The sequence below is a fragment of the Nymphalis io genome, chromosome 6, assembly GCF_905147045.1.
Source record: "Nymphalis io chromosome 6, ilAglIoxx1.1, whole genome shotgun sequence".
In the NCBI taxonomy this organism is placed as follows: domain Eukaryota; kingdom Metazoa; phylum Arthropoda; class Insecta; order Lepidoptera; family Nymphalidae; genus Nymphalis; species Nymphalis io.
Window position 1 is genome coordinate 846,134 of NC_065893.1, and position 17,905 is coordinate 864,038.

Sequence of the window (17,905 nt, forward strand, 5' to 3'; positions counted from 1 at the left end):
TAAATTACTCTTAGGAATCCAAATAACACAATTGAACATTCAAGAAATCACAAATTGCGCCAATAATTAATTTACCATACATTTATTTACATATAAGAATATAGATATGCAGACAGTAGCGATTTTTGGATCAAGTACATACTATGTAATAAAATAAGGCAGTTCGTTGCCTGGCACTAGTAATAAGACTTGATATAATCTGTGCCGGAGGCTACCTCAAATATAACACGTTAAAGGCTAATAATGAGAAATAAAACGTGAAAATTATTTTGAAAAATTTATTTCGTGATCTCAGTTGTAGTAAAATAAAAAACTCTACTCAACGCACTACGTGTTCCGTGCCGTCGATATAAGGCACGTGACCAAACTATGGACCGACACGTACGTCATACATAAAATATACCCATATAAGTTAAATAATAAACTTAATTCGTTTTTATGTGATGTTTATAAGCGATATATTTTATTTAGTACGTACGTGTTTAATCTGTGGCACTTTAATCTTTACGATATCAAAAGCGTTACCATACGAGTTCTCCCGCCATATTTATATGAAAATACTTATTTGGTCAACTAAAGACAACAAATTTTATTTGATATATAAAACTTGACTAACCTATAAACTTTGTTAAGGGTGATTGCTTAAACAATGTTGTGTCTTCTTCTTTCCAATGCCAAATCAATGATGACAAAAAGAGAGCAATCGTGTTAATCAAGTGCCTGTTCAACAACGTTTATAAGGCCTAAAAATTACATTTACATAAGGATTATCCTTAAAAGAAATCTAGGTCCAATCTAATAAAATAAACTAGTTTATTTTTTTTTACATAATTCTAGCTGTGCCACAGATACAATAAAATAAATTCCTACTTAACTAACATCTAAATCGAGAATCAAAATACAAACTATTATATCGAATGAACATAGTCAAATATACATAAAAAAATTACACATTTGGACGGAAAACAAAAAGCTCAAAATAATAATAATTAAAAAAAAAAACAGGACAAAATGAGATTCTGCTTAAATGAAGCTTATACTAGAACTTACAACTAATTTGTATTACATTTCAATTGGATGAAAATTCACATATTATAAAAAAATATTTCATATTTTACAAATTAAAGTAAAGCAATTGTAATCATTCTATGACCTATATGGGAATCCATGATATGCAGTTGTCAGGGTGTTATGAGTGCGGCATATGTTATATGGCATGGTTGATTCTGCTATACACAATCTCTTAAATTAAAAAAATATATAATAGCAAAAATAAGGTATTACTAATATCGCTATTAACCCCTCCAATTAAGTGTACAGCTTGTGTTAGGAGTGGGGACAATATTCAAGAGGTATTGGATCGAACCTGAGACGTTATCTTTGCTAGCCGATTCAAATTTTTTTATACTTTAATTGGACTTTTTGTAATCCTCAGAAAAAAACGGCTGAGATGACAAATTAATTTTAATTTGTTTTATAATTCATCTCATACTGGTAGTAAAGAAAAATATTGTAAGTAAACCTGCATGTGTCAAATGAAAATCTGCCACATGTGCATTCACCCTCATTAGCATGATGAGATAAGCAGTCCAGTTCTTCTCTAAATGAAAAGAGATTTTAGCCCAGCATTTACAGCCTTTCATAATACCATCACCACTATGGGAGATCAATAAGTACTTGCTTGTTCTTTATCTTGTGCGGGTTCAAATAAGTAAATTGAAAAATAACGGTAGAGATTATGTACAATAAAATCAGGACCATTATATACATATATTATATAAAATAGTATGTGTATTATTAATACTTACATAGACTATAAACAAAGATACCTCATAAGTAACTCACTTTTTGGTTTTCAATCTAGTAGTAATAGTAGTAATAACAGCCTGTAAATGTCCCACTGCTGGGCTAAGGCCTCCTCTCCCTTTTGAGGAGAAGGTTTGGAGCTTATTCCACCACGCTGCTCCAATGCGGGTTGGTGGAATACACATGTGGCAGAATTTCGATGAAATTAGACACATGCAGGTTTCCTCACGATGTTTTCCTTCACCGAAAAGCACGAGATGAATTATAAACAGAAATTAAGCACATGAAAATTCAGAGGTGCTTGCCCGGGTTTGAACCCACGTTCATCGGTTAGGATTCACGCGTTCTTACCACTGGGCCATCTCGACTTTTTTCAATCTAGCGAAAAGTTATTATTAACGAATCTTAATTTATAGTTATGTATGTAACAATAAATTTTATTGGTATAATACATAGCGCTTATCTCCGAAAGTATTTATTTTGATGTTAGTTTTATGTACCTTAATTTATTGTAAAAAGGTTTTTCAAACAGTATATACGCAACTAATTATTGTGATATATATATACATATCACATAATGCTCATCAATCGTGAATATAATTGATCATTTATATACCTATAGAAAGCATATTATATATAAACACGAGCATATACGAATACGAATATAATCAGACTAAAATAAAAAGTAAATTAAAAAATCAGTCAATGGAATATTTTACTGAAAAATCATAATAAAAAAAATAAACTGTAATCGAAAATATAAAATTGATTTCATATTAAAGTAAAATAATTTTATTTTTTAAAAATAGATTTCGAAATGTAATACATGGAAGTACGCACTATTATTAAAAATATATATCATTTTATCGCCAATCTTGATGTGCTTATAAAGTGCGTGTAGTTTTCTTATACCTAACTTGTCAATGTCAATTCGTTCAAAGGATAGTGAAAAGCGTGACAGTATTTAGATATCGAATAATTAAGATGAGATTCATAAAAAGATTTATAAAAGTAGCCAAATGGCACCTTATGGGAGAGACTTTAAGAGCTATATTCGATTGAAAAATCCAAAAAAAAGTTTTATTCTTTTTTTATACTACTTTGTCAGCATTAGCAAGCAGTATGTGTAAAGTAAGTATAAAAGAGTATGGGTTTTTTACTTGATATATAGGAATTTAAAGCATAATATATTTTTATTGACATAAAGCTATGGATTCTGTCCATCACAGGGAGACGAAGTTTGGATTTTCATATTAATTAATTTATAATTCTATATATTGATATTATATGGGTGAAGGCAATATTGGATATTTATATAATATATTATATCATGTGCACAACTTCTCGACCACGATTTTGTGTCATTAGGACAAAAGTAGGTTTTCGAAATGTATATAGAATCGATTGTAGCGGGTATAATAATATATTATAGTCAAACGGTTAAATAGATGGAATGATTTCATAGATATCGAAGCATCAATTGAAATAGAGTCATGTGGGGGAACTGCATAGTGTAGACTTAAGTCGACGTCCACATTGACGGCCTAGCGCGGTTGCGACGGCGAACCCGAAGTATTGAACATATGAAACCGCCGTTAGCATCCACAGTGTAGCGATGGGCCTGGGCGTGTAAGAGCGCATGGTTTTAAAACGCTTCGCGCGTTAGGGCCGCACTATGGGCGTAGGCAACAGGCGACCTAATGCGCGGGTGTCGGTGTCCGCGTCTGCTACCAGGTTAGCGCTACACCAGCTCGATCGTCACTGCGGACGCACACTAAGTCAAGAAGTGGCGATAAGAGATAAGCAGGCGGCAGGCGGCGGGGCGGGGCGGGGCGGTGCGGGGCGTGCGGCGCTAGATGAAGAACTCGCGGCGCTTGGTGACGCGCGGGCCCGTGGCGGCGGCCAGCGCGGCCGCGTCGGGGTCCGCCGCGCCGTCCGCGCCGCGCTCCTCCTGCGGGCAGCGGCCACGCTGTAGCGCTCGGAGTGCTCGGGGGTACCCCCGTCCTCGGCGAGTACACCGTTTTACATCACCATCCGTCATTTACGGGGTGAGATTAAAAAAATCGATCAAAATCAAAAATCATGTATGTATCATCCTTGTCTATTATACGTAAGAACAAAAACTGCTATCCAAATTATTTAAAAAATAAGTAAAACATTACCTGTGTGAGATATTCTCCCTTGTGTCTGGAGAGAGCCCGCACGAGCACTATCGCCACGACGATCAGTAGCAGGAAAATAAACGCGAGAACCGCTGTAAAACGAAAAAATATATATTATTTATATTTAAAGGAATTTAATTTGTGATTATAATTCATCTCGTGCTTTACGGTGAAGGAAAACATCGTGAGGAAACCTGCATGTGTCTAATTTCACTGAAATTCTGCCACATGTGTATTCCACCAACCCGCATTGGAGCAGCGTGGTGGAATAAGCTCCAAACCTTCTCCTCAAAAAGAGGAGAGGAGGCCTTTAGCCCAGCAGTGGGACATTCACAGGCTGTTACGGTTAAAGGAATATTTCTATAGTTCCATTATAAGCCACCATATACCAGACCACGCTGATATAAACTCATGCATAAAACTCTTTATTCGTTGAATTATAATAATGTACATAATGCAATAATTTATAATAATATACATACTGCCAAGTATAGCCTCGTCGGTGCGATGGTAGTCAAGGTCGGAGGCGAGATCTGAGGGGGGCGGCGGGCGCGTCTCCGCAATCTCGGGCGGGTGCGTCACGGGTTCCACTCCACAGAAGTCCTCATGCAGCACACCTAGCAACATTTGAACACAAATAAATTTGCAAAATATTCCCACAACAACGCTCAGACAAATGAAAACCACCAAATAACCACGTATTATGTGCTATTTGTTATATTACAACTATACTATAATATAATGTAAAGTAGGGCAGACCTCCGATGGAGCGCACGTTGGGCGGCGGGTCCTGCTGGAACAGCAGCTTGAGCGGGTAGATGTCGTCGAACTCCACGCGACTGACGCAGCCCACGAAGCCCTCGCTCATGGACTCGTTGCGGCCCATGTACATGTACTGGATGTTGTTGAACTGCGCGTCGGCGGACTCGCGGATGTTGAAGTGGTACTCTTGCGTCTCGTAGTTGTCCACCTGCGCGCACACAGACCAGAATTTTCTACTTGTCAAGCGTTACTTGAGGAATAAATGAGCCAATCTAATGAAAGCATCAAAGGGTTTATTTTATTTTAATTACGAGAAAAAAGACCACTAAGCGATAAGCGGTCAACTTTGTCCATAGATAATGGAACTGCATTAGTAACTTCAGAAGAAGCATAAGCCATATCTTATACAGAATATATAAATATCTGTATAAAAAAAATTAAAATGTGTCTTGAGGCAGCAATCATGCTGGCTCACTCACTACGAACTAGAAAACAGCAATAAAGTTAACAGAAAATACATTACACACTAAATCGATGCACAAAGGCATATCCGTATAATTTTTGCAGTCACAGCCATTTTTCACAATATAAGGTTTGACAAAGGCTCTTTCAATACTTATACATTAATAAAAGTGATACACACACTGAAATCATGTCACATTTACTGGTATTATTAAATTATAATAAGTAAAAAGTTATGCTTAGGCGAAATTAGCATTAACGAACTTGAGAACTTACTGAGGTTATTCAGCTTACTTAGAGAAATCAATTTAAACAAATCTAAGTTTCGGTCTCGTTTCTATTTAATCTATCGTTTTATTACGTCTCCGAAATCCAGTATCTCACCTGCAACACCATAGTGGCTCCGCTATCCTTTCGCGAGAGTCGCACGTCGTGGTACTGTCCGAGACCGAAATGCTTCCCTTGGAAAATTATCTCCTGCCTCTCAAAGCCGAAGTCGAAGACGACGCGAAGGTGACCTTGAAAATAAAACAAGGTAACATAAGAATACTGTTACAAAAATTAAATTCGATTAGGTTATCACAATTTAGAATTTAATTATGCTTTGAGAACTACGAACGTTATTAGACTCAGTAACAGCCTGTTAATGTACCACTGCTGGGCTAAGGCCTCCTCTCCCTTTTGAGGAGAAGGTTTCGGATCTTATTCCACCGCGCTGCTCCAATGCGGGTTGGTAGAATACACATGTGGCAGAATTTCAATGAAATTAGACACATACAGGTTTTCTCACGATGATTTCCTTCACCGTCAAGGACGAGATGAATTATAATCACAATTTAGCATATGAAAATTTAGTGGTGCTTGCCCGGGTTTGAACCCACGATCATCGGTTAAGATTCACGCGTTCTAACCAATAGGCCATCCTGGCTTTTTACTTTTATTAGACTCGTTATTTTAATAACAAAACAGCCCTTTACTTATACCATTTTAGAGTTAGAAAATCATTACAAAAGTCTTCAATTTTAAGTTACATTATAATAACGAACTTACCAGAGTTAGACACCATTAGAGTTAGGTACTCCCCAGAAATGTTAGAATAGAATCCCAGCAAGAAACCCTTAGGGTTGGTGGTAGTAAAACCAACGCGAATTTTCTCATTAATGGTAGATCGCCAAGAGCCAAGGAAGTCGTATTTCACCATAGAGTTTGGACGGAGGTTGACACCAATTTCTGGAATTTATTGTTACTGTAACTAACATGTGACTACTTCGATTTGTTTTAACATTAAATTATAAAAGGACGGCTCCGACAGAACCATTTAACAAAGTAAAAAGTTTTTCACAGATTACAATTAATTATTTAAAGCGTAATAAGTAAGTTTAAAAATATAGAGAGCGCGAGCGAGATACGTCACCGTCGGCACATATGGGTCCCTTGAAGGCGGTCCAGCGACAGTCGCACGAGTACGAGTCGTAGCGCTCCAGACACGTGCCGTTGTTGAGGCACGGCGACGACTCGCACTTGCCCACGCAGCCCGGCGACACGCCGTACGCGCCGCGCCGGGCGAGCGCGCGCAGGTCGGCGGCGCGGCCGTTGAGCAGCAGCGCGCGCACGCAGCCCACGAAGCCGTCCTGGCGGTCGAGCGCGGCGCCCAGCGCCAGCGCCGTGCTGAGCTGCAGCGCGCGCACGGGCTCCTTGGCCGTGCGGATCTCGTTCTTCAGCGCGCCGTCCACCACCACGCGCGCCTCCTTCCTGCGGCACAGCGGAGCTACATTCGGGCGCCCCGTCTCCGAGACCGGCCGCCGTGAACGATTCGACCGGAAGATTATCGAAGTGAGTAGTATTGAACAAAAACATTATTACGAAAAATTTCTTACAACGACACGATGTCCGTACCTATTCCTTTCGATGGAGACCGAGTGCCAGTTGTTATCGGAGAGACGCTTGCTTGTGTCCACGGAGACGCCCAGGGGAGTGTCGCCGACCTGGAACTGGAACTGCAACTGATCGCCGCCGATGATCGAAAGTTTGATGTAGTCTTGTGGACCCTGAAAAAAAAACATTAATAATTGAGTAATTCACAAGAATAAAATGATATTCATACCTTTCAATATATCCAAAAAAATACTCTATGGGACCATATTTTAGGTCTAATTGCGAAATCTATAACACTCATTCATACAAAATGGCCTAAACAAATTAAATAGAAACATGCTATTACAGAACGAACTAAATTGTTCAAACCTTTTACCTACTCGATTACGTACCTTAGAATGTAAAAGGACAGCATTCTCCTGAGTAGTACGGAACTCGAAGTAGATATCACCACTGTGGCCGAGATCAAATGTCGGTAACAAGATCACAGAGTCGGATATGCGGAATGTTATTGCGTTGCTGAAGAGATCTGGGGATAACAGTTTTTTTTTTATATATCATACAAAAGCAGTCGAACAAGCGGTTACTTGATAATAAATAGTCACTTGGTCACAGAATCTCAAGTCTACTTATTATTGTAGTAGAATTATAAAATTGTACCGCAAAAGCGAATGAACTAGTTCTCAATAAGACCTAGATACTGACCGTCGCCCTCGCAGAGCAGCGGCCCGAGCGTGTACCGACCCTCCTTCTCGTCGAGATGGCTGCCCGTGTCGCCGAACCGCAGCTGCTTCACCGGCAAGAACTCCTTCTCCGTTATGTCGCCGCCGTCCACTTGGAATTCTGGAACGAACGCGATTATTTTTCATTAATTGGACTAACAATACGTGTATACCAACTAAACGAGTAGTGCTGCAATGGAGCGTCAAGAGCGTCGCACCGTCGCGGGCGAGCGGGCCGTGCTCGGCGTCGCAGTTGCACCACTTGGTGGGGTCGAGGCACGTGCCCAGCACGCCGCACTGGCACATGCGGCTGCCGGGCTGCGCGCCCGCCCAGTAGTCCATGCGCTGCCCGCTGCGCGACACCCACCACGCGAACGGGTGGAAATCGGCCTCCGTGCCTGTCGGAAACGAGGTGTTTTGTATTGTATACTTTACTACTGCGTCAATAGTGACATATTCATTTACAGTATGCAAATTGTAATCGCTCTACCTGTGAGCTAATAAAATTAAAGTTTCAATTTCATCGTATATATAATATCGTGAATGAACTAGAATTTTCTTTAAATTTTTACGTTCCATTGTACTGGTGCCTATTTACTCATAAAACTCGTACTCACTGGGCGAGTTGAGCAGGCGCGAGTGCTTGCAGAAGTACTCGAGGCGCTGGCTGCACGACAGGCTGCGGTTGAGCAGCGCCTCGAGCTGCGCGCGCGACGCGTCGTACGTGATGTCCTGGCGGAAGGAGCCGGCCTCCTGGTAGCCGTCGATCTGCGTGCTCTGCGTGGACGAGTGGTGCACCGCCGTCACGATGCGGTCGGCTGGGGAGCGACAGCGGGGTGAGGCGGGGTGAGGCGAGGCGGGGTGGGGCGGGGTGGGGCGGGGGCGGTACTCACAGTAGAAGTGGCAGGTGGCGGGGAAGGGCGCCAGCGGGCCCGAGCCGTCCACGTCCAGCAGCACGGCGCGCCCCGCCGCGCCCGCGCCCGCGCCCGCGCGCCCGTACGCGCCGCACGACACCGGGTGCACGGCTGCGGACACGGGGAAGCTTTTTCATCATTTCAATTATATCATATTATGGATACTTTTGGACTAGTTAAACGTCCAATACGGTCACTTAATAATATTCAGAAAAAATCGTCATTCATGAAATGAATTATACTACTTTCAGTGTAAAATAAAAGTAACAGTCTATAAATTTCCCCCCGTTGGATTGAGGCCTCCTCCCCGTTTTGAGAAGATTGGTGAATTCGCTTGACGAATTTTCATCCGCCACATGCAACCTGCATGATATTTATAAAGAAATCTTTCGGAATAGAAAGAATTGAAAAAAATATGTATGATAGGTGTTCAGTTCATCATTATGGAAAATTCCCATTTAAAATATTTGACCCGAAGCTGCTCGATCCCCATATAGTGCATGTGCGTGTATGGTGCGTGTGCGTGTGTGTACGTGTGTGTGCGTATGTGTGCGTGTGTGATACGTGTACGGTACGTGTGCGCGCGACTCACGCGAGTGGCAGACGGCGCCCGCGTAGCCGGTGTCGGCGCAGTCGCACGTGAACTCGTCGGCGCTCTGCGTGCACACGCCGCCGTGCTCGCACGGGTTGGGGTTGCATCTGACAACACACGCGCTGTACTACTGCATGACTCGCATATAAATGTTTATAATAGTTACAGGTTTATTAACATTACATTCGCATATATTGCGTTTACCTCTTATAAATCTAGACTCCAGAATCATCTTTACAATATCAGAAAAACTTCAAAAACTCCAGCTATTCACCAATGGGATTGCAAAATTCTGCAAGGCGTACCTGTCGATCATGTGGCAGGCGTCGAACACGAGCTCGTTGGGACAGCAGTACTCCTCCTTCTTCCAGTCGGTGGGCAGCCTGTAGTTGCCGTCCACCGCGATCTTACGCATGCAGCCGACGAACCCTCGCGGAGGTGCCTTGCCACCTGGTCGAACATATACATTATATTACTTTACGTATTACATGTACTTCCCGAAGAAAATTATAGATGTAGCCGTGTCTTCTCACACGTGTGTATATAGCTACACTAACAACCCACCCGCGATATAGTAAGTGCTTCCGGTGAAAAACTTGAGCAGCTTTGTAGTTTTAACGGGCCGGTAGTCCACCGCTAGCACGAGGCTATCAGCCCCCATGGTCAGCAGCAGCGAATGCCAACGACCATCATTAAACTCCTCGGCGTAGTTGTCCAGTTTCACCTTCGTCGAGCCTTTCGTGAACAATTCGACCTTCACCTTGCCCTCCTCTAGGAATACCTGCAAAATATATTTTTTTAGGATATAACATTAGTTTAATGGGTATTTCTCAGCCGTCTGCACTCACGCGTCTAATAATTCCGTCAACGACCTAAGCCGACATGCGTATTGCAAAAAATACCTCTAGAACGTTCTCTCTGAACCCTCACGTACACTTGTATTTTCTTGTCTGTGACTCAGTAAAAAATCCGAGATGGCCTAGTGGTTAGAACGCGTGAATCTTAACCGATGATCGTGGATTCAAATCCGGGCAAGCACCACCGAATTTTCATGAGCTTAAGTTGTGTTTATAATTCATCTCGTGCTTGACGGTGAAGGAAAATATCGTGAGGAAACCTGCATGTGTCTAATTTCATTGAAATTCTGCCACATCTGTATTTTACCAACCTGCATTGGAGCAGCATAGTGAAATAATCTCTAAACCCTCTCCTCAAAACGGAGCAGAGGCCTTAGCCCAGCAGTGGGACATTAACAAGCTGTTACTGTACTGTGCTGTCTCAGTCCGACTCCCTAAGCCGCTAACTCGTAGGAAAGGTAGAGGAGCCCGATAATGCTTATAACCAACCAGAAAAGAAAAAAATAGCACTAATTACCTTGACATATCCGTCCGTCTTAAACTTGTGATAAATGAGCAGTCCGTGGTGCTCGTAGGTACGGAACTCCAGCGAGATGTTGAGAGTGTTACCGCCGGAGTACCCGCGCAGCTTGGCGTACGAGCCCTCCTTCAGGAACGTGATGGGCACCACGGGCGGCTCCTGCGACACACGCACGGTGATACAACAACAGCAACAGCAACAGCTCACTATTGTTCTATGGCTTTGAGCTTATGCCATCACTGTATTCCACTGAATGGGTGGATATTGCCAGTAGATATAATATCAACCATGAGTACTACTTTACGCCCTAACATAACAGAATAAAGTTATCAAGTTTTCGTTATTGAAGAGGACATTATGAGGACTACTTTTTCCTAATCTGTTTTATTTAATGTTTCTATACTTCTAAGTTATATCTCAATGTATATTACTTTTATTATGCTTATCAGTAAAAAACAAAGATTATACTGTTATTAAAGGAACGATAAAACTTACCGGGCAACTGTATAACGTATTCACTTTCTGGAATTTAAACGCTTCACCAGATTCATAACCTTGCTTGAGATCTTGGATAACATTAGTATTATTCAGATACATGTTCTCGACGCATCCCGTGAAATTCTGCGTCACGACCATACCCTCTTGGAAGTTAGGGACTCCACCGATATATAACTATGGAAAGAGAAAATTATTTATTTTAACCATAATATAGTCATATTATTTTAAAATTAACATATATATATATATATATAAGTATGGAAGTCCAAACAAATAGTCCGAGAAACATTTACTTATGAAATATTAATGGATATAATAATATTTAAATGGCAGTGTTGTATTATAAATAATAACACATTATCCGAGAACTGTTTGTAGCACATAATATAGCAGAGCTATCAGCAAATCGCAAAGAATTTATTCATTGTTATTTAATTTTTTATTCTAAGGTTTGTTTATTTTTACTCCTCGTGCCATTGGAATATTGCATATGTAGCAATTACAGTATTATTGTTGTATTATTAGAAGGCTAGTACAGAACATTCTTCCCGACTGTACTGGCCGTCGTCGCGTTTGGACTCTTGGACTGGACTACCACTTACCATCAGGTGGAGTAGAGTCATTTACCATCCCGGACATATAAAAAAAAAAAAATACTATAAATTTATAATACTATAATAACATAAGTGTACTCACAGCTCTATTTAGATTCAGCCTGGAGAACTCTCCTTTGATCTGCCCTCGGACCACGACGCGGTCCACGGAGAACACGATGTCTCGTCTCTTCCGCGAGATGACCACGTCGTGCCAGATGTTGTCGTCCAGCAGACTGCCCACCGACAGCGATGTTAACGTGCCGGATCCTGCGATTAGTTATACGTCAGTAATATTTTAATGACATTTATATTATTGACCAATCATTTCCTTCGTTCATTATTAGTTTTTTTATTTAACATTTTAAAATGGAAAAATCTAATACATTTATGTATACAAAATTTATTTTTATAATTCATCTTGTGCTCGGCGTGAACCTACATTTGTATGAAAAGGATGAAAGTGTGACATATATATATGGAATAAACACCAATACTATACTAAAAAAATAGAAGAAGCTTTAACTCAGCAATGTAATGTACAGGCTGTTACATATAACGTGACTTGTGAGTTGTGATGTCGTGGAGTTGCTTGCGTGGAAGAGATCGCTATGTAGCGATAAGGCGGACAAAGTTGTATGTATGTAATTAGGTGGAATCCATAAGTTCACTGGTTGTGGAGCTTTGTGCAAGCTCGTCAGGGTAGGTACCATCCACTCATCAGATATTCTACCGCAAAACAGCAGTACTTGGTATTGTTGTGTTCCGGTTTGAAGGGTGGGTGAGCCAGTGTAATTACAAACACAAGGGACATAACATCTTAGTTCCCAAGGTTGGTGGCGCATTGGTGATATAAGCGATGGTTAACATTTCTTACAATGCCATTGTCTATGGGGGTTGGTGACCACTCACCACCAGGTGGCCCATATGCTCGTCCGCCTTCCTATTCTAGAAAAAAAAAAAACCGGTATTGTCTTCAGCATAGACTATATTTTGTATATAATAGCTGGTTTAAAAAAAAATAGCTTTATCTATAAATTCATTAAATCATATCATTAACCGTGGAGTGATCTCTGAACAATTAAAGCTCTGTGTCGGCGGTTAGTTCTGTTCCGCTACTCACTAGCCCTCGCCATGAGATTCTATCACTACGAGATCTCCGTTGCTATCGTAAAAATACTTACTGTTTAATTTTCTGACAATTTTTAGTTCATAAATTGATCAATAGATGGCGTTAATTAATTTATTCGATTCTCTGAAATCTGCTATCTTTTTAAAAAGAAATACTATTAGGTCCGTGTTACATTTTAATTAAATGTCCGTCTTGGGAAGTGGGGTTTTAGTCACTCACCAAGGTCAATGTTAAGTACAAGACGATTGTCCCTCAGCTGCAATGCGATGTAGTCTCCCTGAGTCCCGCGCGAGTACATCAACGCTCCGGACGCGACAGTCGTCTTGAACCGGAACCGGATCGCCTCACGAGACGCTGATATCGGGTCACGGAGTAAATCCACCTTCACCAACGACGTTCCGTTGAAGTATAGGGTATCCGCGACTGAAACACAATGACATTTATTGTAGCCAGCCCAGAAGGGAGGGCAGACCGGGACCCTTAGGACCTCATAATCGTGTATTTTATTGGTATCGTATTTCTTATTATATAATAACTCACAAAAGCTCTTAACTTCCAACTAACTAAACTAAATCAAATCAATTCCGGCCATTGACATTTTTTGTGACTCTCCCTCAATCTTTAGAAATAAGTTACTTTATTATTATAAAATGCATGATTAGTTTTAAATAACACTTTTAATAAATTTTAATTATGATTTCGCCGATTGATTTTTTATTATAATAATGACATTATTTATTATTTAATTTTGAAATTTTTTTTAAATTACTGATGACTTTTTGTTACTTTTAATTTGAATTTGATTAGATTGAATCTGGAAGTGCTATGTACACTTGTAATCGACATGCATTAATATGCATATACTATTATTGTTTTAAAAATTAATCTTTTCAATGCTTTATATGTATGTTGTAAGTGTGCTATTATAAATAAATAAATAAAACTTATTCTAAATGTTTAAATGCAGTGTTTTGACACTTTCGTACCGTAATCGCATCCGTAAACTTCGACTCTCATGGATATCTTGTCCCGCCACCTCATTGGGTTAATGCGGATGTACTGAGCGATGATCGGCACTTCGAACTCATTCTTCACCACCGTGTTGCCATCGTGATTACCTCCGAACATCTGTACCACATAGATAATGTTATGAAACTCGAAATCAATATGTTAAGTGCTATTATTAATTGGATTGTTTATTAAAATATAAGTATTAATTAAATAATCCAATAAAGAAATGGCTCCTCTACTATTACGAAAGATGTTTTGATGCTTGTCTACGCTGCTCTAGTTCGGGTTGGTGATAACAGTTGGAGCTCCATCTGGTCATGTCAGATTGCCGTACCATCGGATTTCGAGAGTAAGGGCACCTGTGTTTGCGCACTCACTTGAGGACTATAATATATCCGGCGCAAATTGCTGTTCTCCGTTTAGAATGCTCGACGTGACCGGCGATCGGTCAGCCGGACATCATTCAATGGTGATAGAATTTTATCCGATTTTATTTCTCCACTCTTTGTGATGAAAGTGGAAAAATATTCCTATACTTATAAGTATTAAAAGTTGGCACCTGTTTTCAGTTAGTTAAGGATCATTTTCCTGTGTGTATTAATCCATCTAATCATAAAATGCCAAGCCAGGAAGGTCAAAATACCTTAACTCTCAGAAAATTGGTAACTTTACTGAAAACATCAATATATTCTAATTTAAATAAGTACCTAAATCTATTAATAGGGAAACTTATTGACAAAGCGAAACAAGACAGAGTATCAAGACACACTTGCATCCTAGACTTTTAAAAAACCTTGGGCTTTGTACAGGCTCGTCTAGGTATCGATTACCACCAGGTGACCGACAATACGTCTAGCTTCTTAAAAATATATTAATAGTATAGCTGGAGCCATAAAATATTTAATTAGATAATTTTAAAATACTAGAAAAAAATCTAAAGGCGAAAAAAATATAAAAATATGTACAGAAATATTAATAAAGTAAAATTAGCAGTGAATTTTAGATAAAGATTAGTTCCATCGAACATATATACATCTATACAAGGCCACTGTTAAAAGTGAACTACATCACCTGCGTGTACCCATCAGCACTGGACACAGACCGCCAACTCTCCCCATCGTCCGAGTACTGTATCATGTACTCTGTGACATACTCGTCGGTGGCGAAGCGCCCTCTAGTAGCGACCGCACGGAGGTCCTTACGCGTGTGCAAGTTCACCGTCAGGTGCTGGTAGTAGGAGCTCTCCATCGCGGTCCATGCTGATGAGCCTTCACCAATGTTAGTGCTACTTTAGTTAGTATGAAATTATTTAATATCTCAGCTGGATTTTAAACTTTAAGTGAATATATTTAACTAAAATTAAAGTATTTTAGTTCACCCATATATATGAATAAGAAAATTAGGAAATGGTTTAATAAAATGCATTTTTCTTTAAAATTATTACAAAAATAAAATTATACAAAGATCCAGTTAAGATACCAAATGAAAATTATAAATATTAAGTTTGTTAATTGTAAAATATAGACTTGTAAGTATAAATAAAATAAAATAACCAAAAATTATATAATTCTACCCACTAATTTACCGGTGCCTGTATATAATTATAAAGCTTCTAAACTACAACATGCAAAGAATTATTATTGAAATCATTCCTGTTAACATTAGCCCCGAATATCTTGCTTTCAATATTTACCTTGACTTCACCGCCAGGGGCTTTGTATCGTACATAATCGAGTCCATTTGACCCATAACTGATGTGGTATTCTTGAACAAATTCTCTGGAATGGGCTCTCCCCTGTGTTGCAACCCTTGTTATATTCTTCACAGTTCCCAAATCAATGACAAGTCGCTGATCGAAATCATTCTCTGAAGCCGTCCACGCGTTCAGACCTTTTCATTTAAAAGTTACTTTTTTAACTGTAGATTTACCTCTTGTTAGTATTCATTGGTGGGTTAGTAAGTAGAATGAAATATATAATTTTATTATATCATTTTATTTCTATATGTCATTACTCAAAAACACTTATGACTAAAAATAATGCATTAAAACTATGTAAATATTTTGTCTGAAGAACCCATCACATAAAAACACACACTCATTCCGAAAACTCCTTAAAACCCCAGTAATTCATTATTTTTCTCTTTTTATAAGGAAATTATTAGTAAATATAGTATCTGGCTCGTTAAGTGGTTTAGCTTCTTTAACTATATCATCAAAGTTTAAAAATGTATAAGGCTCGGGTGAGATCCTTGCACTTTTATCCACTTGTAAAGAAACAGCTACTGCATGCTTGTCGTCCAACAAAGTCTCTTCAAACAACCAATCTTCTTTAAGTATATTATTCACATATAAAGATGTATCATTGACGATAGCACCTATTTTCAATTCTGTCTTAACAGAAAAACTTATTTCATTCAGTGGGATTGTAATCCCCAAACCAATATTCTTAACATAACTCTCTTTAAGGCACCACACGCGATAAAAACAGGCAATCTGCTTCAACTCAGTAGTGTAACTTAAAATTTTGGACCATTCAAATTCAGAAAATTGTCTTCTCATTATACGAAAAAATTCTGGTATATTTTTGTTCAGAGGCGGTTCGATCTTCATTATATCAATGCCAATGTTTTTCATAGTATTACCAGCAAGCACAACGTAATCTCCTTGATGTGATACGTTGAAGTTAGTTGGTGTATCACCTGCATTAATCAGGTAAGGCTTGCCACGATTATCTCTATTGAAATGTATGTTTTCATAGGCTGTGCACGTTGAAGTATGAACAAATTTTCTCAACATTAGACGTCCTATTAATGAGGACTTTGCATCGTCTTGGAAAACAAATTTAGAAATTCTTTCTTTCTCCTCAGCTTGGATATAGCTTGAAGCTGCTAATATCTGATCTGCCGTTGGTTGCCAGGCACTAGCATTGAAAGCCCATCTAACATTCAAATTGTCCATATTGTTAAAGTTATTTAATTGCCTAATATTCATTAATAAATTTATCCAAGTAGACAATGATGACAATTTTTTATTTCTTTTAAAACATACGTTGACCTGTAGAGGAATTAATCCTAATTCAGGGCTCATTCATATCAAATGAACATTAAGTAATTTCAATAACACAAGCCATTGCAAATTATTTTAAAATAAAAATGTTTAAGAAACATGCACATTAAAAACAAAACTCAATGTGGCCGAAAAATAATATTTTTAAAATAAAAAAGCTTTGCAGCAATTGTCACAAAAAGTGCCCTATAACTGCAGCTTAAAAAAACAATTAAAAACCAACATCAGTATAATTCTATAAACCCAAAAAACTGGCAGTTTTATCGTAAAAAATAATCAATGCAGATCCTACTAAATATGTCAAAAAATATACCAAATATATAAAGTTATGACATAAACTATACATAGTGAAACTAACCATACAACTTAGCATTCTCTGGTCCTCTCTCCCGTAAACTTGAAGTAGCACTAAGTTTAGCACCTTCTACAAGAGGCTCGTTACATTCGTAATCGTAGTAATATCTTGCTGAATCTAAAACAAGTGATATTATATATTTTATGATATTCATTATTCAGTCATATAATGTATATTGTTAATATCGTTATGACGTTATGATATTTAATTATTTTTTTTCAACTGATAAAAGTTCTACCAAAATATAGCTTTTTAATTGTATAGATTTAACTTATACGAGCAGGAAAAAATATTTCTGTTATACTTTTTATTCATATACTATATCAGTTCAATGTTTACGAATAATTTAAATTTCATTGCTGTAACTCACCTGCTTTTATATATGTGATGATGCAGAAGAATAACAAAAGATAATATAATACTGAGCAGCTCATCATAATTTCATATTTGAATCGATCTAATTGTGGAAATTAAAATACTCTTCAAGTCAAAGAATCAAATTAGATTGTTTGATCATTACGTTCAGCGTTGTCACACTCGTCAAGCCGGACAACACCCAAGAGGAATGTTTTCTTTG

The 17,905-nt window shown here is 38.8% G+C and overlaps 1 protein-coding gene across 3 annotated transcripts; it reads right to left on the reverse strand.

Moving 5' to 3' along the window:
* Positions 1-264: 264 nt before the first annotated feature.
* LOC126769109 (neurexin-4) lies at positions 265-17,878 on the reverse strand. Of its 3 annotated transcripts, none has more exons than XM_050487657.1 (24): positions 17,699-17,878; positions 17,332-17,445; positions 14,978-15,174; positions 13,882-14,023; positions 13,115-13,318; positions 11,867-12,033; positions 11,168-11,344; positions 10,670-10,831; positions 9,860-10,076; positions 9,601-9,745; positions 9,296-9,402; positions 8,683-8,814; positions 8,407-8,607; positions 8,008-8,187; positions 7,773-7,910; positions 7,460-7,596; positions 7,089-7,240; positions 6,607-6,944; positions 6,243-6,422; positions 5,577-5,710; positions 4,728-4,938; positions 4,451-4,585; positions 3,969-4,060; positions 265-3,757 (listed from the first exon to the last, which is right to left on the reverse strand). In XM_050487657.1, exons 1-24 carry the CDS (start codon positions 17,763-17,765, stop codon positions 3,659-3,661), a joined length of 3,828 nt encoding a protein of 1,275 aa, XP_050343614.1. In that variant the 5' UTR covers positions 17,766-17,878; the 3' UTR covers positions 265-3,658. The 3 variants fall into 3 exon arrangements, with proteins under 3 accessions (XP_050343614.1, XP_050343613.1, XP_050343615.1); XM_050487656.1 differs by lacking the exon at positions 14,978-15,174 and adding an exon at positions 15,600-15,796; XM_050487658.1 differs by lacking the exons at positions 17,332-17,445; positions 17,699-17,878 and adding an exon at positions 15,600-15,695.
* Between the last annotated feature and the right edge of the window lie 27 nt (positions 17,879-17,905).